The sequence below is a fragment of the Bradysia coprophila genome, unplaced genomic scaffold (assembly GCF_014529535.1).
Source record: "Bradysia coprophila strain Holo2 unplaced genomic scaffold, BU_Bcop_v1 contig_333, whole genome shotgun sequence".
Taxonomy (NCBI): domain Eukaryota; kingdom Metazoa; phylum Arthropoda; class Insecta; order Diptera; family Sciaridae; genus Bradysia; species Bradysia coprophila.
In genome coordinates this window covers 1,491,855-1,517,163 of record NW_023503592.1, presented here as the reverse complement: position 1 = coordinate 1,517,163, position 25,309 = coordinate 1,491,855, and the positions used below count along the sequence as shown (strand labels likewise).

Genomic DNA, 25,309 nt, shown 5'->3' with positions numbered 1-25,309 from the left:
ACATTTTACTTTCCTGCCAAACACAAACCGTATGTCAACTTGGCCGCGTTCACTTCGTCCACGTTAGTAAAGCACCGTGACGCAAGTCCAAGCTAGAAAAAAAAAGATCCAACCGAAGTTTTTCATTTACATGCGCGGAATTTTGAAAAGCAACACATTTTTTGTTTCTGTGTCTTATACTTGAGTTTTTGATTTCTTCATATCAAAATAAATGCAAAATTCACAGAAACTGTGTCGGTTTTCAAAATTCCATTAGTGAGAAGTACTATGAACCGGGACTAGCAGTGAAATAATGACAGATAGTCCATACATTTTCTGTCAAAATATCATTTCACGGCTGACTGTGTCGGAAATTGACACTCTTCTTCTTTTTCAGCCTGTTTCAGCTTCAAGGGAGACGAATAGACTTGGGTACATTTGACATTTATAGTACCACATCGATCAGTGAAAAAAGTCGTTAGAGGGTGAAGGTGACGCAGGTGTTACAAAACTGACATCCACTAGGAGCCGCATTCTGCGTCTCGATCATCTAAACTGAACAATTTTTAACAAAGTAAATTTTACTCCAGAAACATTGCGTCTTTGTTAAACACAGAGCCGCACGGAGCCGCATCATCATTTTTTCTCTGAAATTTGCATTGCGAAAACATGTTTTTGTGTTTATCAAAACAGTAGGAAAATAAACGTATCAATGAAGGTGAGCATGAGTAATTAATTCACATTGAGCAATAAAAACGATTGTATTTTCGTCAGATCCTTATCAGAATGCGATATATTAACGAACGAAAACAACGTTTCTTTAGAAAACATGATAGATAAAGAGAAATGTCGTATTGGCGTACGTATAAATATCGTGGATTGCTTGAACCGAAACATTCATTCATCAACCTTTGCCTCAGCATTTGATAATAGAAGACCAGCAGCAGAAAATTCTAATAAGTAAGGTAACATTTTAACTTGCTCAACTAAGTATAGATGCACACAGCAACGCGAAATAGAACTAATTCCAATTTTTCTTTGGTTCTCATAAAATGTCTCCCCCATGAATTAGGCCTCCTCCACGTCGCGAACGACACCTAATTCAAATTTCTCATTTTGTTGTGCTGTCAAACTTTACTGCTGCGCTGTTTTACTATCACAGACAGGAGAACAAAAAAATTGGAATAGGTCTCTTTATCGTTGCTATGTGTAGAGCTACTGTTCATAGATTTATTTTGTCTTCCTTTCTTACAGAAAAATGAAGGGCTCCATCTGTCTGCTAATTTGTGTAGTAGCTGCACTTGAAACTAGCTACTGTTACAAGATGTCAGCCTATTCGAAACCGGATTGGTTTGACTTAACAGCATCAAAAGTCTCCGCAGGTAGCTTAACCGGCTTATGGAATTCGTATGTCTGGTCAGGACCCTTCCTGCAGTCATATTGTGTTACAATTTGAAACGGAAGTCAAAAGTTGGGAACGAGATGCGACAGTTTTTGAATAACAACATTCGCTTCACCAAATTTATTATTGACAAATACACGAACAATCCAAGCTGCTAAACATTGATTATAGAAGGAAAAGGCTGCGTCGGAATATTAACACGTCTCATATTTATGTATTAGAGCTGGTCAACATTTTTATAGTTTTTGATAGTTCGAGTCGAGAGAACGGAATTTGGTTGTATTCTGGATACAAAATAAAGCAATTCTGCGAAAATTAAAACATTTTGAAAATCAGTCAGGTCGAGATCGTAGCAAATTGCTGCGATGGTCCAAGGTTGTTATATTAGGAGATGACGCTGATCGTCATTTTTTCACTGGTGACATATCGTACAAAAACATTGCGGCTATCAGTTACTCTAAGTGCATTTCCACACTCAGCTCACTGTCTTCAACATTGTCATTAACTTTCTTACACCCGAAGTAAAGCGAAAGCTCTTACTGAGCGCACTATTCGCTACTGTCTCACTTGCTAGACCAACGTCGTTAAGGTCCAGGAACTGTTTTACAAGAAGAATATTCTCGAAAACCACAGGCTAAGAGTTAATGAGTCAGACTGAGATCTTGTTCCTACCATTCAGTGACCCACAAGCCCCATCGGCAGATAGCACCAGCTTCAAACATCTTGACTCGATAATCAACAAAACTAGAAGTTGTGACGAACACGGGAATCATAGAATCGGCGTGGCGAGCAAATTCAGGATTATAAGATTGCTGAAATTATTGAAAATTAGAAAACGATTTGAAAGAAACTTTTGGTTGTACACATACACGGACGTATAAAACGTATATTTATGGTATACTACAGATAGGGACTTCTCAACATTCAATTTCATAGTTCATAGTTCACTTATCCCTATATTAAACGGTTAAGTAGTTAACTCTGACATTCAGATAACTCCTTGCACTTACCACATCCAGGACAACCGTTGTCTAAGTATTTTGGAATACTTCCATATTCACAAGCTAAACAGTCTAATTGCGGACATTCGGATAATTTTCTGCATCTTTCACACCCCGGACATCCATTTTCTAAGGTGTCTTTTACAACTCCAAACTTGCAATCAGTCGCTGCTGCACACTTGACCATTGGACATTCAGACAACTCTCTACATCTTCCACATCTGGGACATCCATTGTCGAAATATGTTGGAACTTTTCCGTATTCACAAGCAACTGCCAAACAGTTTAACTGTGGACATTCCCAAAATTCTCTGCATCTTTCACACCCCGGGCATCCATTTTCTAAGGTGTCTTTCACAACTCCAAACTTGCAATCAGTCGCTGCTGCACATTTGACCATTGGACATTCGGATAGTTCTCTGCATCTTTCACATCCCGGACATCCATTTTCGAAGGTGTCTTTCACAACTCCAAACTTGCAATCAGTCGCTGCTGCACACTTGACCATTGGACATTCGGATAATTCTCTGCATCTTCCACATCCGGGACATCCATTGTCGAAATATGTTGGAACTTTTCCGTATTCACAAGCAACTGCCAAACAGTTTAACTGTGGACATTCCCAAAATTCTCTGCATCTTTCACACCCCGGGCATCCATTTTCTAAGGTGTCTTTCACAACTCCAAACTTGCAATCAGTCGCTGCTGCACATTTGACCATTGGACATTCGGATAGTTCTCTGCATCTTTCACATCCCGGACATCCATTTTCGAAGGTGTCTTTCACAACTCCAAACTTGCAATCAGTCGCTGCTGCACACTTGACCATTGGACATTCAGACAACTCTCTACATCTTCCACATCCGGGACATCCATTGTCGAAATATGTTGGAACTGTTCCATATTCACAAGCAACTGCCAAACAGTTTAACTGTGGACATTCCCAAAATTCTCTGCATCTTTCACACCCCGGACATCCATTTTCTAAGGTGTCTTTCACAACTCCAAACTTGCAATCAGTCGCTGCTGCACATTTGACCATTGGACATTCGGATAGTTCTCTGCATCTTTCACATCCCGGACATCCATTTTCGAAGGTGTCTTTCACAACTCCAAACTTGCAATCAGTCGCTGCTGCACACTTGACCATTGGACATTCAGACAACTCTCTACATCTTCCACATCCGGGACATCCATTGTCGAAATATGTTGGAACTGTTCCATATTCACAAGCAACTGCCAAACAGTTTAACTGTGGACATTCCCAAAATTCTCTGCATCTTTCACACCCCGGACATCCATTTTCTAAGGTGTCTTTCACAACTCCAAACTTGCAATCAGTCGCTGCTGCACATTTGACCATTGGACATTCGGATAGTTCTCTGCATCTTTCACATCCCGGACATCCATTTTCGAAGGTGTCTTTTACAACTCCAAACTTGCAATCAGTTGGTGCTGCACATTTGACCATTGGACATTCGGATAATTCTCTGCATCGTTCGCATCGTGGGAATCCATTCTGCAAAGTTTGTTTCACAACTCCGTATTTACAACAGGTCGCTGGTGCACATTTTATCTGTTGACATAGTAATTGTTCACTGCGTGGTATTTTAACTGAAGTAGCAGAAGTTGTACCAGGAAGAGAACCCTGAAAAGAACGACAATCTCTGTTTAATACAACACAAAAGCATAAGTACGCAGGATAACCATGTAAATACAGCAATTAAGTAGGGGATCGATTATAAAAATTATGTAACGCAAGAGAGGGATGGATGCTAAGACGTTGTATTGTAGAATAATGATGCGCGAACTGAGAAAATAGGTAAATTGTTGGTGAAAGAATACAGAAAACTAACTTCTCCAAAACGACAATCTTGGACATAGGGTGAATCAATGGCTGTAAAACGGAGTCGGTGGACCGTATATTGAGGAAACACGATCGGAAAAACGTTTAACTAAGTTTTCGACTTGAAAAAGAAACCATGGAATAAGAAGCTGCCAGGGTCAGCATGGTATATGGACCAGACACGTGTAGCACATTTAACACGTGAGTTAAAATCAATTTACAGACAAAACAATATAGAATTGGTCCATCGAAGTGGAAATAGTCTTACAGACCTCCAAGGTTCTTCTAAGGACATAATTCCAGAACTACACGAATCATACCCGCAAATTAGTAAGTGGGAGTGACGCAAGTCCACTACCAAAAAAGTCATTTTGTGACGCAATTTTTTTTTTGTAAAATTTTCTTTCTACAGTGAACGACATCTCAAATGTCTCACTGTCAAATTTTTCTGAGAATTTTATTGTGTCATTGCAAATTCACAATGACATTCTCTGAAAAAAATTACAGTGAGACATTTGAGATGTCGTTCACTGTAAAAATTTTTGACTCAATATTTTGTTGATAAAACTTTTGCGGACAGGCGCAGAATGCATCACCCTCAGCGATCTCAATTATTTTGTAAGTAGACACAAGGACTTGCGTCACCTTCACCCTGTAGGGTTTTTTGGCGGATCAGGAATATACCAAGTCGATTGCCAAGGGGGATTCAACTATAGATATATTGTAAGGATTCTGAGACGGCCGCGGCCGGTAACTAGGTTCGATGACTAGGCACTTTCGCTTGTTTCGCTATTACGTATATGTTGTGGACGGTAACGCAATAGTCTTTAAAATAACGAGAGACGAAAAACGATTATTAAAAATTCGAGGCGTATTTTTGAGCTGAGAGAGTATTGTAAAATGACGATGCGTCTTGTTGATGGACTTCTAATTGAAGCAAGAATGTTTTTGGTAGCAATTTGTCTTTACAAAATTTATATAGTTCGAATAGGCGTCAAATTTTTTATGTACCAATTAACATCATATAACTTCCACCATACTTCACGTGCGTTCCATTTTGCAAAGTGTTTTTATGTACCGATTAAATATACCAATCAAATAGATGTGGAATATCGAATCCATTTAATATTTCCAATGTAAATTAAAGTCAACACTGTCAAATGTTTATCATGATGTTTAAGCAACTGTTTTGTTGTTCACAATGGACCCCTGCAGAAATTCGAATTTAAAAATTTTCCGCTGTTATGTTACCATGGATCAGTACTAAAACCCTTTAGGGTAAATGTGACGCAAGTCCATGAATGTGTTTACTTCCAAAACTACTGATATCACTGGGGGTGAGGCATTCTCACACCCCTCTTCAACAAAAAAGAAGTTTTTCCGAAATGCACCCAAAAACTAAGAATGCACATCGATTCAGGGACCTATTGGGAGCTCAGAACAGCATTCAGTAAAATCGGACCAGATCCTTACCCATACAAAATTTTTCATTTAATGAAATTTCATGAAAATGGGGATGGGTGGGGTAGATAGATAGGGTAGCGCTTAAATGCATATGCGTCAGGCGTGCAACTATCTACCTATCAAGTGCTCTTTTTAAGTCCTCGTCTTACCCTCCGGGCAATGACTCTCTTAGGAGAGTTATCTAAATTTAAGAGTGCGAATGAAGTTTAACGAGGAGGTAGCAGTAGATAAGATAGGATTAGATAGATCAATCTTAAGGCTGAATGAATCGTGAGCTGGAAGCCGAAAGAATTGGGGTTAAGGGACCAACGTTGAGGCGAAACAACACGATCAGGAAACCCAAGGATAGAACGATCCCAGAATTCTTATTAGCTACTAGGTTAAGCTTTTAAAGGACGTCCTTTAAAAGACGCCAATAACCTTTTGCTCAGATAGGTTCAAAAGAATGGGCAAAGCTTTATGGAAAAGAATGTTCAAAAAGAGTAACACTACCCCGTCGGGCACTGTGTACTTTGATAGGCACTGTGGTCCCGGAACGTGCAGAATTGTGCGGGTCAGAGCTCGGGGATTACCGGGGGCGAGCAAAGTAAAGCTTTCATATTCACCAACCCGCAGTAGCAAGCGTGGTGTTTTAATGCTAAAAACCTTCAAACGAAGCCACAACGAATTATACATTGCCAAATATAATGCCAGAACATTGTCGACAAGACAAAAAATGCAAGAAATGGAAGAAGAGCTAGAAAAGATAAAATGGGATGTTGTGGGAGTGAGCGAAGTGAGAAAACCTGGAGAGGAATGCCTGAAATTACAATCAGGGCATACATTCTTCTACCGAGGAAGTGACAGTCAGATGCTGATGCACGGTGTCGGATTGTTCATAAACAAGCGGTGGTCGGATCGCATAACTCACACGAAAAGCATATCCGATCGAGTGATATACGTAAGCCTGAAGATAAATAACAGATACAGTGTCAAATTAATTCAGGTTTACGCACCCACGACCACCCATGATGACGAAGAAGTAGAAAGATTCTATGAAGATGTCGAGAAAGCTCTGGACGAAAACCCATCACATTACCAATATCTAATCGGTGATTTCAATGCGAAGCTGGGAAAACGAGAAGAAGACTCCGAAGTTTCTATTGGTAGTTTCAGCAACGACCAAAGAAATGAGCGTGGAAATACTTTACTCAACTTCCTACAGCGACACAATTTGTACGCAATGAATTCAATTTTTGCAGGAAAGCCTCAACGGAAATGGACTTGGGCTAGTGCAGATGGTGTAACGAAAAATGAGATCGATTACATCATAACTGGCTGTAAGTCAACCGTTAAGAACAGTTTTTCAACAGGTAGTGATCACCGAATGGTTCGTGCAAGAGTCACGTTAAATACCAGATTTCAAAGATCACAACTAGTTCAAAAAAGTGAAAGGATTGACGTACAACGGCGTTACACACAAAATGAAGAATTTGCTACGAAAATGACAGCCGAATTAGATAACGTCAACAATCAATGTGAAACATTGGACGAATTGAATACCAAAATCGTCGATACAATAATGGGTTTCATGAAATCCAAATGCAAATCCGTCCAAGGGAAAGAATCAAAACTCAGCAGAGAAACATTAGACCTGATCGCAAGCAGAGCAGAGTTGGTAAAAAACGGAGGGCGAGATTCGGTGGAATACCGGAACTTGTCTAAAAGTATCAACAAAGCAAGGAGATCAGATGAAAGAAAATATAATGTCCAATTGGCTCAAAACATAATTGAAGCTAACTGCAATATGAAAGTCCTACGGAGAAAAATGACAAACGCCAAAAAAGAAATCTTCAAATTACGAGACAAAACAGGAACGATCCAAACGGATCGAAATGCGATATTAAACATTGCAACAGAATTTTATGAGAATTTGTTTTCTTCAGCAAGACAGAGTCCAACGGAAGAAACCGAAGATAGACCAATAATAAGAAACGTGGGATCGGAGGATATGCCCGACATAACTGTTGATGAAGTCAAGGCCGCAGTAGCCGAGATGAAAAACAAAAAGTCTACCGGAGAAGATGGTGTTCCAGTGGAAGCCATTAAACTAGGTGGAGACTCCTTATTAAAGGCAATCACGGATTTGTTCAATCAATGTCTCCAATGCGGTAATTACATTGCTGCATAAAAAAGGAGACATAACAAAGCTGGAAAATTACCGACCCATAAGCCTATTTGCCACTTGCCACTTGTGATTTTAGTCCAAAAATTTTAAACTTCTTTGGTAGTGGACTTGCGTCAAACTCGCTTACTAACGTGCGGGCATGATAAAGTAAACCTGACTAAACTATCGTATGTGAGAATTAAAAAAACCAAAACGCTGAATAGTAATTGAGTAATTGAGGTGAGAATAGTTTGGGAGGGAACGTTGTTACTCAGGGAATTAGTTTTGTTAGGAAATGTTATGATGTTAATACCCCAGTTATGAAGGTCAAGTTTTCTATTTTTGTAGGCCTAAAAACACGCACAATTCGAGTATATACACCGACCAGGTCGATGTTGAGTTGCCTTCCACTGAACTTCTATGACTGCCTCAAAAAGGCAACACAGTCAGTATTTCCGACATCTCAACATGGACTTACCTCAGGTAGTACCTAGTATATTCAAGTTTTGTGCTTTTTTTGGCGCCCCAAAGACTATTAAATAAAATTCCAATTGATCTTTTTATGTAGTCAGATGATTTCGGGACAGACCTTCATTCTACGGCCTTTAACACCAACGAGTCCAATGACCTTCAACTCAATTCTAAATTTACCCTAAAGCTGTTCTTATTGAATGTAAACCCCTTTACAAAAGAAGCTGTATTTACCTGGATAACCAGAGCTGTCACAACAACCAACCAATTGCACCGCATTTTTTTTAAAACGTATTAACGTATTATTACTTCCACGGTGCTGTTAACAATATAATTTTCACACGTTTTGCGTTTAATGGTCTTCCGCGAACTGTATTTATACCCATCGGATTATACGTGGAATATTCCAGTGTCAATTTACTTTGACATGAAATAAAGTAAATATTTGAAAAAGAAGTCTGTCCTGATGTTGAAACAACAGAAGAATATTAATTCATTTTTCAAGTTTTATCGAAAATTGTTTTTGATGGAGTTTTTAGACCCATACGAAGTACGTTTACGCATACGTTTGTAACATGTCGAGTTCGACTCCCTGAGTAAGGGGAAAGCTATTGAGCAGAGAATTACTCTGTGATTATCTTTTATTTGAAGATATAAGCGAAGAAAAGACTGCTCAAATTGCACAACCAGTAAAAAAACGTATTGTGGTTTTCCATAGAAAAAAATCATCTTGTCGGCCTGTACAACCCTACTGAATTCATCCTTCTACAAACTTTGCAATGAAATAGTTTTGTTTGTTCCTCCTACCGAATTCATCCTTCTACAAACTCTGTAAGGAATAAGTTTAGTTTGTTCCGATTGAATTCATCCTTCTACAAAAGGAAGGAGGTTGGTTTGTTACAAAAATTATTTATCCTTCTACAAACTGTGTAAAGAAGGAGTTTGGTATGTATCTACTGAACACATACTCTTGCAAATTGTATGAGGAAGGTTTCTGTTTGATCAACTGAATTCGTCATTCTACAAATTGATCGACCTTGAGAATGTGCGAATAGCGTAGAATAATACTTTGGCTACACAATGTGCTATAATGTGCGAATAGCCAAAGTATTATAAAGTCGCTATTCGCAGATTCGATTTGACTATTCACCCGCGCGGGCGAATAGCCATTCCACTTTGTTTTAGACTATTCGGACGCGCGTGCGAACACACATGCAAATTTTTCTACCTCAAATCAAGTCTTTTATAGAAGACTTTCTTGGATTAAATTCTGTTGTTAAAAACAAAGGTTTCCTCCAGTTGCAATCGGATGACTGTACATACACATTTTCAACACTATGAAACGAAGGAGAACTAATGGTAGTCTGAGAGCGAAAACTGAAGTTGTTTTAAGTGGAAACGAAAAGAGTAGTGGCTTAGTACGCCTTATGAACTTATACACGTGTATTTTTGGAATACTACCTATAAAAATAGGTAGAAAATATTTTTCGATCAAAATGTACAAAACCTCAACATTGACAACTTAACACACAAAAAAAATTCCTTCGAAATTATTCAACTGACACGTTTCACGTGGTGTCATCTAAACAAATTTGTGCTCGTGCTGGTGTATCAATTTACTTCATGATTTCGAATTCTACTAAATAACGAAGGGTCATGATTTATACCAGGGACAGGGACACATATCTTCTTGAGAAGAACTTCGCTCTTGTTCTTTTTAGTTAACCATTCCAACAGAGTCCAACGGAAGAAACCGAAGATAGACCAATAACAAGAAACGTGGGATCGGAGGATATGCCTGACATAACTGTTGATGAGCTCAAAGCCCCAGTAGCCGAGATGAAAAACGAAAAGTCTCCCGGAGAAGATGGTGTTCCAGTGGAAGCCATTAAACTGGGTGGAGACTCCTTATTAAAGGCAATCACGGCTTTGTTTAATCAATGTCTCCAATGGGAAGAAGTAGAAGAAGCCTGGGAAAATGCGGTAATTACATTGCTGCATAAAAAAGGAGACATAACAAAGTTGGAAAATTACCGGCCCATAAGCCTATTGTCAACACTCTACAAGTTGTTTATGAAAATCATTACGAAGAGGAACACTAACAAGTTCGACTTCTACCAACCTGTTGAACAAGCTGCTTTCAGATCTGGTTTCAGCACAAACGACCATTTGCAGGTGATGAGAACGCTTGTTGAGAAGTGTTGTGAATACAACATCGACATAGTCTTGCTATTCATAGACTTCGAAAAAGCTTTCGATTCAGTGGAAACATGGTCGACGAATATAGAGTAGACTCAAGGTACTCCAACACAATTCGACATGTGTACAAAAATGCTACTTCATGTATAAAACTTCATAAGAGCACGGAGAAATTCAGAATTGGCCGAGATGTAAGGCAGGGTGACACCATTTCACCGATTCTGCAGAGTATTTTTAAGAAGTTAAACTGGAGTAAAATGGGAATAAAGATAAATGGAGAGTACCTGAGCAATCTCCGCTTCGCTGATGACATTGTACCGATAGCAGCGAATCTAGGTCAGGCTCAGCTTATGCTACAACAGTTAAGTGAAGAGGCAAGCAAAGTTGGCCTCAAGATGAACTTATCGAAAACAAAAGTCATGACAACCATCGGGGGCGATAGAGAAATCAAAATTGGCGACACTGTCATTGAACGAGTCGACAGCTATGTATATCTAGGACATAAACTGAAGTTAGGTCTGGACAACCAGACTGCAGAAATAAGACGTAGGATTGGTCTTGCATGGGCAGCGTTCGGAAAACTCAGACTAATTTTCAAAACCAAAATGAATAATAGTCTGAAACGCAAAGTTTTCGACACTTGTGTCCTTCCAGTGCTCTCTTATGGAGCGGAAACGTTAACTTTAACGAAAGCATCCGAAGATAAATTGAGAGTGACACAAAGAGCCATGGAACGGAGTATGCTTGGAATAACACTCAGAGACAGAATGACGAATCAATGGATTCGACAACAAACCAGGGTCGTTGATGTCATGGAAAGAATAGCATCTCTGAAATGGTGCTGGGCGGGACATATTGCAAGAAGGACAGACGAACGTTGGACCAAAAAGATCATGAACTGGCGACCATATAAAAGACGAGCTATAGGTAGACCACCAGAGAGATGGACAAACGGAATTAAGAATATTGCAGGTACAAACTGGCAGCAAATGGCAATGGATCGTACGAAATGGAAAGAAGTTGGAGAGGCCTACATCCAGCAGTGGATAGAAACAGGCTGAAAAAGAAGAAGAAGAAGAAGATTCCAACACTCTCAAAATCGTTTTGCAACTACTTTTACAGTCCTTTTATACCGGCGCGGCGCGAAAATCATATTCGCTTTTTCAAGAAGCAGTCCTTTTCGCGTGCGAATAGTCAGTACACGCCAGTGCGAATAGCAAAAGCCATCGATATATCTGTTTCCTTTACTGCGTCGTGGGTATATTATTGGGTATTTATACGCTATGTTGTAAACAATAGGTTTGAGGTGATTAAACTCAACAAACGCATAAAGTATGTCAAGGTTATTATGTTTACGCACACCATCGGTATATGGGTAATTCCATGGTTAGTTGCGTTACAAATTTCGTTATCTGTGAGTCATAAAGTTAATTGTGTTGGCTATGTTTTGCGGTAAAAAAGCAGTCTATAAATTTTCTAATACTCAGGAGACATAGGGCTTTCATACCAACAAGAATTGGAATTTTTAGCCTGCGAAGTGTGACTTGTGTGATCGCAAAAGTCGGCGGTTAGTTGCGTTACACGTTTGTGACTTTTCGAAATATTTTCACCAAATAAAAACTAATTTAAGTAAACTTTTTTTTCCCTGAAAGCTATGGTCAAGACGCTGTTTAAGCTCAATATGAGGTTGGTAACCCAAAATTTGAGAGAGATATGTCTAAAAAAGTGATATTTTTCGGAGGTCATAAATAGCCAGCAATTTTTGTTTTCACAATTGGTGGTTGTTACCCCACAGAAAATGTTGCTTTGGCTCAGAACCGGTTAAAAAAGTTGTTACAAAATTTTTCGAGATAACCTCGACGAGTTGAAATTCGAGGATGACTTTTATCACTGCTGGAAAGCTGTTTTCACCTACTTTAGTCACCCAACTAACCTGATTGACGCAAAGTTATTTTTCTCGTGAAGTCATATGCTGTAGCTTTCGAATGACACCGATTTTCAGTTTTTATTTGAAAAAATGTAATTTTGGCAACGCTTGGGTTGAAGTGATTTTACCTTACTTCAAAGCAGACTGAACCAAAAAACTTCAAAAAAAATTAATTTCGTGTCATTTGCAGCAATTGTGGAATTATAGCGTTCACATTTACAGGAATAGTACATTACTATGCAAGGGAAGTAAAGTGATATCTCGTATCCAGATGAGAAAAAGTATCCGAGGGCGGCAGCCCGAGGTACTTTTACTCATTGTGATACGAGATATCACTTTATTTTCCGTGTGTAGTACGACGTTTTACTATGCGAGTGATGTAAAGGTTATTGCCTATACATGTAATAGCCTTATTACATGCACCAGCATAGTAAAGCAAATTTACAAAAATCATTTGAGATTTATTGAGAATATCTCGGAATGTCGAATACAAACAAACACTTTTTGGTCATATCTCCCCGAGACCGCATTTTACAATGACCTCATATTGGTGTCAAACTACGCGTCTTGTCAACAGCTTTCAGCAAAAAAAAAAGTTTAGTGAAATCGGTTCAGGTTTCGTGAAATAAACTAGAATTTTCAAAAATTTGCTGAAAACAAGCATACATTTTTATGGTGGTATCTCCCCGAGATTTTTGGCCACCGACCTAATATGGGGCTTAAACGACGCGTCTGGTCAACAGCTTTCAAGGAAAAAAAAGTTTGCCGAGATCGCATTTCAATTGGTGAAAATATTTCGAACAGTCACAAATTAGCTGGAATTACCCATGCATTCTTCCTTGGCTGAAACATCACTGTGATCACCCAGTTTTTGACCCGTCTTCAATTTTATAGAAAGTTTCATGTTATCAGTGACTAATTGAGATACCAACAATACAACTTTTCAGAATATACACGATATTTACTCAACTTTATCATCATTGCCATGACCAGATAAGACAATTTTTTTTAGCGCCGTACTAGGTACAGGGGGCTATTAATATTGATATACCGTTTGTAACACGTGGAATTCGAAGCAGACGATAAGGTCAAAGACTACAGTTATAGATGACGAATCTGAATCCGTCTGTGTGTCCGTCATGTAGACAACTTGAGTCAATCAAATCAGATTTGAATAATTTTTCCTTGAAAGACAGGTAGTAGAAATTGTGAGGTCAAGTTCGAAGATAGGTAAAGTTGGGTCTTTCTTAGTCAGGGTAGTTGGAACAACGATAAGTACAGGCAATAATTCAGCTAGGGAGAGAGTCTGGATCCTACATCTGAGTTTTCCGTACCATGTAAAATAGTGTGTTTGGACACACTAGGGTTTCGGGCTCACCAGGGTCTCGGACGTTTTAGGGTTTCGGACTCACTAGGCTTTTATACTCAGTGTGTATTACACACTACGATTTTGGACACACTAGACTAGAGTCACGTACGCAATAGATATGAAAGAGCTCGTACGGGTCTACCGTCGCAGCGTCTACTACGGACACGTCTCGTTTTGTTAAAAAAATTTATTCTGAATCACAAGCACAGTGTTCGTACTAGAGTGCACATAAAATGAAAACAAAAACAATCGGCCGCATTGCCATCGTCGTTTCTATTCTGACGATGGCGTACTACATTTCCAACAAACTCCGTTCTGTGCCATACAATTCGGTAAGTGTAACCACAATGTACTTAACCGGAATTAACAAACTTACCACGACAATGGTAAACATAGCAAAAAATCAATCAAACCGGACAATATCAACCATTTTACGGTTACACAATTGTCGCAATGATTGATCCATCTCTAACAACGTTAGCTCAACGAATCGAACAATTTTTACGTACATCCAGCCTATCAGCCAGTTATTCACCACTACCCGCTTCGACTTATCACATGACAATCTACTCAATCTATCAATGTGGCAATCGAATGATTCCACCAATCAAACGATGGGCTGATGCAACCGGTGTCATACTATCATCAAGCCGTTGGCTTCCGGATGATGTATTGCAAGACCAAAACGATAAGGCAATGTGCATTATCGGTAAGTACCTCGTTGAACCGTTACGTATCAGGTACGCTCGTTTGACTATTAACGAGCGAGGCATAAAGTTGCTGCTGGAAGTGGACGAAAGGAGTATGACGCTGATTCGGAATGCTCGCGATCAATTTGCAAAGATTTACGAAAATGACGACCTGTCATTGGAACCAATCGATGAGAAACTTCACATGGGGCTTGCGTATGTTTATGCGCCAGCCGGAAAGCAGCTGGACGTGAATGAACGGAAAGAACTCATGGAGTTGATAGAAACCTTCAACGGCAAAACTTTTGTCGTACCATCGGTCTATGTCTTCGATAGCATGACCAATTACATTCCGTATCGAAAGAGTCACAGAGTGACCGAATGTTGATCAGTCACATTTCACCATCTTCTAATAAATAAAATTGCGCCTCTTCATCTCGGTTTTATTGTCTTCTGTCGATTGCGTTTCTAACTCAACTTAGCGTGCTCGCAGACAGGCAGCCATTTTTCACTGATTTTGGCATCTTTGAACAACCTAAATTGATTTGTAGTCAGAGAAATGATAACAGATGGTGTTGCTTTGGCCCAGCCTGATAGAATTCAAGGCTGTAAACTTTGGAAAGGTCGATAAGAAAAATCCCTGATGATGACTGCGTGGCAGTCGAAACCCGGTTGGAAGTAGATAGATGTTAAGTGCAATTTAAATAAAAATGTTTGTTTTCTCGTTGACTCAGAGTTTTTTTTATTTAAGAAGAAATTTTTTAAAAAGTCCCTTAAATGCAGACGTCCCACATGTCCGATTTGTCCGACTTTTTCAACATTTGTCCGACTTTGTACGATTTGTCCGACTTTTTCATAAAAAATTGTCCAACTTTATCCGACTTCTCTTCAAAAATAAAAATTTATGAGACTTTTTCTTCAAGATAAAATTTGTTAGTAACATTAAATGCTTCTGATGCAAACTCGAAAAAATTCGCTCGCTCTGCTCGCATTTAATTGTTTACAAAGGTTCAAATTGTACATGTAACTATAAAATTAAGGCAGTAAATATATTACTGTATTGACTTGTTATGTTGACCACATAGAGGTACCATAGAGGTTGACTCACATATTTACAATTTTGTATACGTTAACTTACAATCAACAGACAATCGAATTTATATTTATATTTATTTTGATTAGGATAGGGCTTTTCGTTCATTTTTTTTCGATTTCCAATCGAAATTTTCCTACTGAAGCCTTCCTGTTTTTTTCTGTGATTCCAATCGAAAGTTTTCTCTCAATTTTTTCTTCGATTTCCTACTGAGGCCTTTCTGTTAATTTTTCTTCGATTTCCAAACAAACTTTTCCTACTGAGGCATTTCTCTCAATTTTTCATCGATTTCCTACTGAGGCCTTTCTGTTAATTTTTCTTCGATTTCCAAACAAAATATTCCTACTGAGGCCGTTCTCTCAATTTTTTCTACGATTTCCTACTGAGGCCTTTCTGTTAACTTTTCTTCGATTTCCAAACAAAATTTTCCTACTGAGGCCTTTCTGTTAACTTTTCCTCGATTTCCAAACAAAATTTTCTTACTGAGGCCTTTCTGTTAATTTTTCTTCGATTTCCAAACAAAATTTTCCTACTGAGGCCTTTCTGTTAACTTTTCTTCGATTTCCAAACAAAATTTTCCTACTGAGGCCTTTCTGTTAATTTTTCTTCGATTTCCAAACAAAATTTTCCTACTGAGGCCTTTATCTCAATTTTTTCTACGATTTCCTACTGAGGCCTTTCTGTTGATTTTTCTTCGATTTCCATTTTCCTACTGAGACATTTCTAGAAAACAAACAGAAAGGCCTCAGTGGAAAAAGGCCTCAGTCCCTCAGTAGAAAAATTTCGATAGGAAATTAAAGATTTTGTCTATGTTCGCTAAAATGAGCTTCATTTGTTTGAACAATAAATGGTGAAATTCAAAAAAGACCTCGTCGGGACTTCGCCCGACTAAGGCAAAAGGCCCTTCGGGAATCGAGTATGGCCAGTGCGGGCCTGCCCGGCTGTCAAAAAATGTGGTTGTGTCGTCATGTAGGAAGTAATGAAATAATGAAAGGAATTACACTTTGTTTGACTTCGATCCGTCTAGTCGAAAATTAATTATTTTGTTTGTTGGTATGTGTGAGCCACCAATACGAAAATTTCCGTCATACGCATTCTATCAAGGCTGTAAACTTTGGGGAGGTCACGCAGATACAGATACGCGGTTGACACACCACACTTGATGATAACATGGCGGATTTCACACAAAAATTCACCTACTGTGATGATTATCATCGTCGTGATGATGAGGAGAATCATCAGCCGCGTATCTAATAAAATGGCGGTCTGCGTGACCTTTCCATTTAAGCAGACGTCCCACTGATTTTCGGGGTGTCCGACTTAAAACAAGTCGGACATTTTCCTTGAAAAAGTCGGACAAAATCGGACATATTTTCGCTAAAAAGTCGGACTAAATCGGACATTTTCTAAGGAAAAGTACCTGTATTTTTCAATAAAGTACAAAATCGGACAATTTCTCGTCGATAAATCGCAAAGTATACATATAAACATAGTGAAGGTAATGCAAATGCGCAGCGGATCACAAATTTTACGGAACCTAAGTTTCGGGTGAATATAAGACGCGTTATGTTGCTTGCGTGATGTTTGGAGTTTTTGTGTTGAGTATAAAGAGCCTAGGGCCAACATTATAAAAATTATATTCACCCGAAAGTAGGGTTCCGTGATTTTTTGTGTATTTGCATTACCTTCAGTATGTTTATATACTTTGGGTAAATCGTACTTATAAATTGAATTTAGAGGCGTCAGGAATGAAGTTCATCTAAAAGATAAAAAACACCTCTAGCGAGTTTGCTTCGCTGCAAAAACTCCCCATTAGATCCTGCTTCGGGTCTACATCGCAGGCTGCAGGCTTTTTAAAGACTATTTTGGATTTCTGTCTGAACTTTATGGACATTTAAACAGATGCATGTCACATGAAGAAGAAGAAAGAAGAATGTCACTTCCTGAAGTCTTATTACTCAATATTGCCGTGAAGTATCGCCAAAGTCGAATCGCCAAAAAAAAAAATGTTGGCGTGTCTTCACATTTTGACGTTTCTTCACACTTTGGCGATTTTTCTTGGCGGTTCTTCACACTTTGGCAATTTTTTTTGGCGGCTCGTCAGTTTCTGAGAATGCCAAAAAAAATCGACAAAGTGTGAAGAAACGACAAAAAAATCGCCAAAGTGTGAAGTGTGAAACGCCAAGAAAATTCGCCAAAGTGTGAAGAAACGACAAAAAGAAAAAAATCAAATAATTGGCGTTTCTTCACACTTTGGCGATTTTCCTTGGCAGTTCTTCACGATTTTTTTCGGCGACTACGAAAATTCTCAAAAATTGACAAATCGCGAAAAAAATAACTAAAGTGTGAAAAAACGACAAAATGTAAAAAACTTTAAAATTTAAATTCATTCTTCAGGAAAATATTAGAGTTTGCATTATATATCTATCTTTGGTTTTTTTTTTTGTTATCATCACATCATGATTTCAAAGTCTTGAAAGACATCGAGTGCAAAGTGATTTATCGGGCCTTAGATGAGTAATTGTGACTCTAGGCCGTAGGCCTAGTGCACAATACACATAGTAAGCCTTATAAAGCACTTTGCATCGAGATTCGTAGAACCTTTTATGCAACAGAGGCATCTAAAGTCCGCAGATTTCGAAAATTATGATGCTGAGCTGAGTTGCATAAAACTAGCGCCAGGATCCTGAGATCGCGCGCTACACACCGGCAGTTTGTTTTAGTAAGATCCGACTAGTTGAAATTTAGTTATTTATTACATTGAGTGCGAAGTACTCTAGATGTGTCTAGACGAGGGCGATGCACCTGTTCATTCGGAAGCGATCTCAATAAACGGTAGATAAAAAATTGAAAAACGGAGATAAAAAAGGATGGTAATAAACGACCGATAATTTAATTCAATACTACCGATAAAAAATAATAAATTACCAATAGAAATGAGATACATGTCCACCATTAGCGTGTTATTTTGTAAAAGGACTGATTATTAGACGGTGCGAGAGAAAAAAAAAATAACTCCTAAGTTACCGACACCATTCCGGCGCCCGGCTCGCATTGCGGCCCTCCGCTTCGCTCCGGGGCAATGGGCCGGATCGCTCGGCGTGTTAAAACACTTTTTATGTACAATGAAAATTGGTATTCATTTCGCAAAATGAATTCTGTAGGGACGAACTAAACTCCTACACGTTACTTTTCGTAAAAGGATGAATTCCCTAGGAACCAACAACACGCCTTTGGGGCCATCCATAAAGGACGTCCGCACTATGGGGGTGAGGGGGGGTTCGCCAAAGTGTGACCGCCATACATTTGTGTAGTGGAAAAGTGCGGACAAGGGGGGAGGGGGGGTCTAAAATTCCAGAAAAATCGCGGACGTCCTTTATGGACGGCCCCTTTATGGCGAGAAGAAAGTTAGGAATTGAGTTAAGTTGGATCTCAACTGAAACCTGCAAGTTTTTTTTATGATTCAATGATTCAATGATTGCGATTTTTATCTGCAAATTTTGTGTATTTGTTTTCGCAGTTTGAATGGGCGATTTTTTTCGCGGGTTCAAACCTACGAAATTTTATTGGTATTTGTCTGCGAATTTTTAACAACAGTTAAGTGAAGAGGCAATCAAAGTTGGCCTCAAGATGAACTTATCGAAAACAAAAGTCATGACCAACATCGGGGACGATAGAGAAATCAAAATTGGTGACACTGTCATTGAACGAGTCGACAGCTATGTGTATCTAGGACATAAACTGAAGTTAGGTCTGGACAACCAAACTGCAGAAATAAGACGTAGGATTGGTCTTGCATGGGCAGCGTTCGGAAAACTCAGACTAATTTTCAAAAGCAAAATGAATAATAGTCTGAAACGCAAAGTTTTCGACACTTGTGTCCTTCCAGTGCTCACTTATGGAGCGGAAACGTTAACTTTAACGAAAGCATCCGAAGATAAATTGAGAGTGACACAAAGAGCCATGGAACGGAGTATGCTTGGAATAACACTCAGAGACAGAATGACGAATCAATGGATTCGACAACAAACCAGGGTCGTTGATGTCATGGAAAGAATAGCATCTCTGAAATGGAGCTGGGCGGGACATATTGCAAGAAGGACAGACGAACGTTGGACCAAAAAGATCATGAACTGGCGACCATATAAAAGACGAGCTATAGGTAGACCACCAGAGAGATGGACAAACGGAATTAAGAATATTGCAGGTACAAACTGGCAGCAAATGGCAATGGATCGTACGAAATGGAAAGAAGTTGGAGAGGCCTACATCCAGCAGTGGATAGAAACAGGCTGAAAAAGAAGAAGAAGAAGAAGAGAATTTTTTGTAATTCCAAAAATCACTAAAAAGTGATATAAAATGATCGTCATAACTACTTGACTATAATGTAGAATTCGCAGGTTCAAGTTCGCCTGTACTTCACATACATACCTTGGCAACAGAATCGCCAAGAAAAATCGACAAAGTGTGAAGAAACGTTAATTAGCTGATTTTTTTCGTTTTGTCGTTTCTTCACACTTTGGCGATTTTTCTTGGCGGTTCTTCACACTTTGGCGACTTATTTTGGCAATTCGTCACCTTTTTAGAATTTTTTAAATCGCCAAAAAATCGACAGTGTGAAGAAACGACAAAAAAATCGCCAAAGTGTGAAGAAACGCCAAGAAAATTCGCCAAAGTGAGAAGAAACGACAAAAAGAAAAAAATCAAATAATTGGCGTTTCTTCACACTTTGGCGATTTTTCTTGGTGGTTTTTCACACTTTGGCGATTTTTTTTGGCGATTTACTTTTTTCTTGGCGATTTGACTTTAACGAGACTTCACGGGAAGTCACTCAATCATGGTTCAACAACCTCCCTGTCGACCTACAACTTATAACTTAGATGTTACAAGTCAGAAGCCTTGCAACCCTGTACCTAGTTCACACCAAAGGGTCTAACTCACGAGTCGGTCATCCAATTTCCATAAACTTTTTTTTCGTCGATCGGTATTGTAAATACCTTTCATTTGACGTATCACTTACAAGTGTAGCCTTTAAATGGCCAGAGATATCTTCGGAAAACGTTAAATCACTTATGGGGCCGCAGCTCGGGAGGGGTCCACCCAAAATCGCCCATCTTCGAACTTAGCCTCACTATTTTGACTATCGATTTTGGGTTGACCCCTCCCGAGCTGGGGCCCCATAAGTGATTTAACGTTTTCCAAAGATATATCTGGCCAGTTAAAGGCTACACTAAGGCTGCCATTAAAATGCACATCTTCGAAATAGACTTCGCAGTTTCGACTACTTTTCAGAGGAAAAATTGTTGAAATCGAATTCGATTAGATTCACCTCAAAGTTTACAGCCAACTTTGACAGGACCTACCTCTCTACTGCTGCTGGCTCTATGGCTATATCACGTCAGAGCATTTGACAGTTATAACCTATTCGGTAAACTGGCAATAAAATTGATTTATTTTTCGATCAAAAGTGTTCAGCTTTTTGCTGCTTTGCGAGACGTTATATTACAATGTCGAACGAGTAAGTAAAGCTGAAATTATTTATTAAATTTTCGATGACAAAAACTGATTTTTCGTGAATTGGCTTATGCTTGATTTCCTCTTACGCCGTTTACGCTCCGTTTGCACTCCGTTTACTCTTTAAACAATCAAAAAGAGGCGTGGTTTAGCTAAACGAAGCCTAAACGGCGTAAGAGGAAATCAACCTTTATGTTCCAATGCGACCTTTTGCGATGGTTTAATGGCGGAATATTCTAATAAGGAAGTTCAATTGTTTTGTCGATTTAAGAATTGAAACGATTGATATCGATGAAGAAGTCCTCGACTACGAGCTGGAACTCGAGCTGGATGTGGCAATGGATCAACGGCATGAAGATGCCTTACTGGACGAAGTAGGAGATAATTATGGTAATATGCGATTGGCTTTATACGCGGGAAGATGCATGCGACACGGACATTTAAGTCCGACCAACGCACTGGTGCGTCGGTGCTAGACAGTGCGTTGGTCCGACGTAAAATGTGTTCTGATTTCGCCTTGAAGTGATTGACAAACAATTGTCACGCGAATTTCGAAAACATTTTAGGTGAAGAACACGAAAACGAGCTTGTCAGAAAGATGTCCATTGCGTCTGTTTCACCAATCGCGCCGCAAGCAACAGTCTCACCAACTGAACCAGCTTCAACTTATCCGAACGATCTTTGGAGCAAATCGATTTCAACTCTTGTGAACGTACTGCAAAGTAGTGCAACCGAGCTGGCCAACAACGCGGTAGAGCCGCAAAGCATATTCAAGAATAACATCGATTTTAACAACGCTCAGCCGGTAACTGAAGCGATTCTACCGGTTCAGCTTGAACAGGACAGTCTTGATGGCGAACAAAAAGCTGTGACCGAACCGGAGAAATTGGAGCCTAGGTCGGTCGAACCAAAAGATGATGTCGTTTCAACGTCGCCTGGTCCACAAGGAATCATGAAGGTTTCCAATAAGATCCCAATTTTAGCGCCGACGCCGGCAGCATCGTCTTCATCATCATCGTCAAAGCAGAAAGTCAAAGCAAAGAGGAACAGAAACAAAATGCGCCGATTCGAACATCGAGTTGCGCGAACCAATGGGCATGGGCCTGTCCGGCAAGTACATCGTATACCAAGCTTGATGTCGATTAAAACTCAGGTAACGAATCAACAGTGACAACAGTCCCTTTCAACCTCTAAAACCGATTCCATTTGCAGTTTCCTTTTCCACGCACCAGATTTCCACTTTCGATTCCGGAAAAAGCTCCAGCTCCAGTGACCCGGAAGAAAGTACCTTTCATTATCAAAGCGCAAGCAAACGGCGACTCCGTTTCCCGAACAGTGACTGTCAATCCTGAATTCGGTAGTGAAAGAAGCTTCGATCTGTCCACAACGCACAGCTCATGGAATTTCTCTTTGTCAAATTTTCAGAAGGCTTTGCGTCACCTTTCAGCCGTTCATACTTCAACAGTGTGATGCTAAAGCCACGACGATCAACGACTCCGCGAGTGACGATTTGTAGTAGTGTTCGGACAGCACTCGAACAAACAGCCCCATTGCCGATGGTAGTGGATACGGGTGAGATGACCGATGATGATAGAAAATACCTGGTGGCCATCGAGGAGCAGAAGAAGCGAAGAGAGAGAGTGCTGCGCGAAAAGGAACGGAAACGTGGATTGGAGGTAATTTTTCCGGCCATTATGGCTGCTGGCTAGGACTTTGTGACTAATTTGTTATTTGCTCTTGAGCAGGGCTACCAATTTACCGACCACTAATGTGATTTCGGATGTGGCTGCGCCGTAAGTCTTTATGGTCAAGGGGATCGCGCAGAGGAATTATTATTAAATGTGATTATCATGAAGGTACGTCAGTTCTATTATTTTGTTGAATTTGAATTGTATCAATTTGGCTGTAAAATAAAGCTTAGCCCAATTTCGTAGCAAACTATTTTGTGTCGAGGTGGGACCAGTAATGACGTCAAATTTTGCATGAGTATAAGGCTTATAAGAACAGGTTGTACATGTCACTGTTTGATAAAAAAAAATCGTTCTGTTCAGAGTTAGCTATCGAGAACAGCGTTAATAGATTCAAATCAGTTCATTAGCAGGGCTGCCATTAAGACTCCTAGATCCAGTCTCCTAGAATGGAGCTATCGAAATGAAAACTAATCATGACCGCACGTTTAGCGGATGTGACGCAAGTGACATGTTTAGACATTTTTCCGTACATATTGTGATTGTCCAGAGATGGCCGTTCTCTAACTTCAGTAAAACACATCCAATTTCCAAAATTCTTTTTTTTTCCGTCTGGTAATGTCAAAAGGATGGCTATGTTCGAAGATGGGTCGACCCAAACAATCGGAAAAGGCCCGAAAACAAAAGAATTTAATTTCTTTCGGGTGTATGTCAGAGTACAATGGAACAAGCACCACCAAAAATATTCTATCGAATTCTGAAAATTGTGCTTTACTGACTAAAATTAATATGCCAAACGAGCATTTCTGTCCATAACTTTCAGTTCACTCTCAATGGGCTATTCACATATTACGTCACGCTCGAATCGAGAGTGCTTTTACAGCAAAATGTGACGGTTCTAAAAACTTTGGTCAAATTTAACCATTTTTGCGTGACGATAGGGAGGGGTGTCGAAAATTCCGTAAAATAACGTGACGTAATATGTGAACAGCCCCCAAAATGTTTAGTTTAGTGTAAAGTTCCATGGTGCCAAAAAGCAATTTGTTCGACTTTTTTGGGTAACCATAGGAATTCTGAAAGGCTATGGCCAAAAACTAAGATTAGCACACAAAATCGACCGCTTTTTGGGTTAACTCAAAATCAAAATGCGAAAAATGTGTTAAATGTCCACATCGGAGTTAAATTGACATTTGATTGAAATTCTTAAATTCTTGAACGGTCTTATTCACTAGAGTCCACACTTGTCGACATCAGACTCTCGAGATTTTTCAGAGAAAAGTGACTTAGCCGAAAATTTTATGGCTCGAAGGGTAAGTGGTTGAATTGATAAAGGAAGTCCATAGCTACTAAGCCCTTGTCCGATTTTTTCTGGGAAAAAAATTCTAAGAAAAAATTTCGAAATTGGTTGTCAATAGTCAAAATCTGTGACTACGCCCTAGGTGTCTATATCACACACAATATATCAAAATCGGCTTTTATCGCGTATTGATGGATATATGTGGAAATAAACAGGCTGAAGAAGAAGAAGAAGAAACATATTGATGATAAGTTAGCGGTTGAATATGTAATTATAATCGTATTTCTCAGGGCGGACTCGCAAGATTCCAGGGTGGGCTCATCCCGCTCAAGCCCATTAGTAGCTACGGCCCTGCAGCTTATTGTAGCTAATGTCAAGTTTTGTAAGACTAACTAAATCGTCGAACGTGTCGCCATCGAACTGACTGATGCCATTTGAAGATAAATTCAATTTCCGAATTTTACCGAACGGGGCTAGTTGGTCTCTCTCAACAACTTTTAGCAAAAATTTTTCGAACACCAGGCTGTCCAAATTTCGAAATTCGGTTCCGAGTTCCGAGCTCCGTCAAAAATAGTCTTCTTCTTCTTCTTCTTCTTATAGTACGACATCCTAATGAAGAACTGTGAATGTAGCGAGAACTGCCAGTGATGTTTGTCCTGGCTGTAATAAAAAATTCAGAAAAATTCAAATTACAAAAAATCAATGAACCATATTGGACGGATCGGTAGCGGAGTCCGTGGCGCTAGCCCCTTCTGTAAGAAAAAAAAACAAACGAAGAAATGCTTTTGGGCGCGACACTATGTATAGCCGAACTTTTTTATTTCTACACTTTGATCTATATGGCCACAGAACCTATCCTTTCATGTTCTCGCTTCAAATACGAACAAAACGAGCTATCACTCGATTAAATTGCCTTGTCGAAAAATCTAGCAAAAGTTGTCTTCACATCTCCGTTGTGTAACACAACTGGTGTTGTAAGTTCTAACGAGACAATACACTGGAGTGCATAGCGAACAATCAACTTTACGTGGAGTTCAATTTGTAATGAATGTCTTCCTTGTAGTTCGTAAAGCACTCATGCAAGACGTCATTGATGTCTTCTATTTTCACTACAGCATCGACACAGCATGACTGCAAATCGAGGCGAGTTAGTTGCGACAGATTCCTGAAGATATTGAATCCAATCGACGAAATTCTGTTTCGACCAGCCCAAATTCCGGTCAA

The 25,309-nt window shown here is 39.4% G+C and overlaps 3 protein-coding genes and 1 long non-coding RNA gene across 5 annotated transcripts; 2 read left to right on the top strand and 2 right to left on the bottom strand.

The window, feature by feature from the left end:
* Positions 1 to 1,824: 1,824 nt before the first annotated feature.
* LOC119079778 lies at positions 1,825 to 24,933 on the bottom strand. Its single transcript, XR_005088228.1, has 4 exons — positions 24,794 to 24,933; positions 20,950 to 20,953; positions 19,404 to 19,408; positions 1,825 to 1,836 (listed from the first exon to the last, which is right to left on the bottom strand). It is a non-coding gene; the product is annotated as an uncharacterized LOC119079778 (long non-coding RNA).
* LOC119079747 (uncharacterized protein DDB_G0274171-like) lies at positions 2,268 to 8,713 on the bottom strand. 2 transcript variants are annotated; one of them, XM_037187821.1, is made up of 3 exons: positions 8,544 to 8,713; positions 2,628 to 4,030; positions 2,290 to 2,420 (listed from the first exon to the last, which is right to left on the bottom strand). In XM_037187821.1, the coding sequence occupies exons 1-3, from the start codon at positions 8,586 to 8,588 to the stop codon at positions 2,357 to 2,359; spliced, it is 1,512 nt and encodes a 503-aa protein (XP_037043716.1). In that variant the 5' UTR covers positions 8,589 to 8,713; the 3' UTR covers positions 2,290 to 2,356. The 2 variants fall into 2 exon arrangements, with proteins under 2 accessions (XP_037043715.1, XP_037043716.1); XM_037187820.1 differs by having other exon boundaries at positions 2,268 to 4,030.
* On the top strand, positions 13,923 to 15,215 carry LOC119079761. Its single transcript, XM_037187841.1, has 2 exons — positions 13,923 to 14,136; positions 14,201 to 15,215. The coding sequence occupies exons 1-2, from the start codon at positions 14,038 to 14,040 to the stop codon at positions 14,879 to 14,881; spliced, it is 780 nt and encodes a 259-aa protein (XP_037043736.1). The 5' UTR covers positions 13,923 to 14,037; the 3' UTR covers positions 14,882 to 15,215.
* LOC119079753 lies at positions 20,988 to 23,031 on the top strand. Its single transcript, XM_037187832.1, has 6 exons — positions 20,988 to 21,104; positions 21,372 to 21,490; positions 21,667 to 22,253; positions 22,313 to 22,457; positions 22,526 to 22,776; positions 22,846 to 23,031. Exons 1-6 carry the CDS (start codon positions 21,094 to 21,096, stop codon positions 22,867 to 22,869), a joined length of 1,137 nt encoding a protein of 378 aa, XP_037043727.1. The 5' UTR covers positions 20,988 to 21,093; the 3' UTR covers positions 22,870 to 23,031.
* Positions 24,934 to 25,309: the final 376 nt, after the last annotated feature.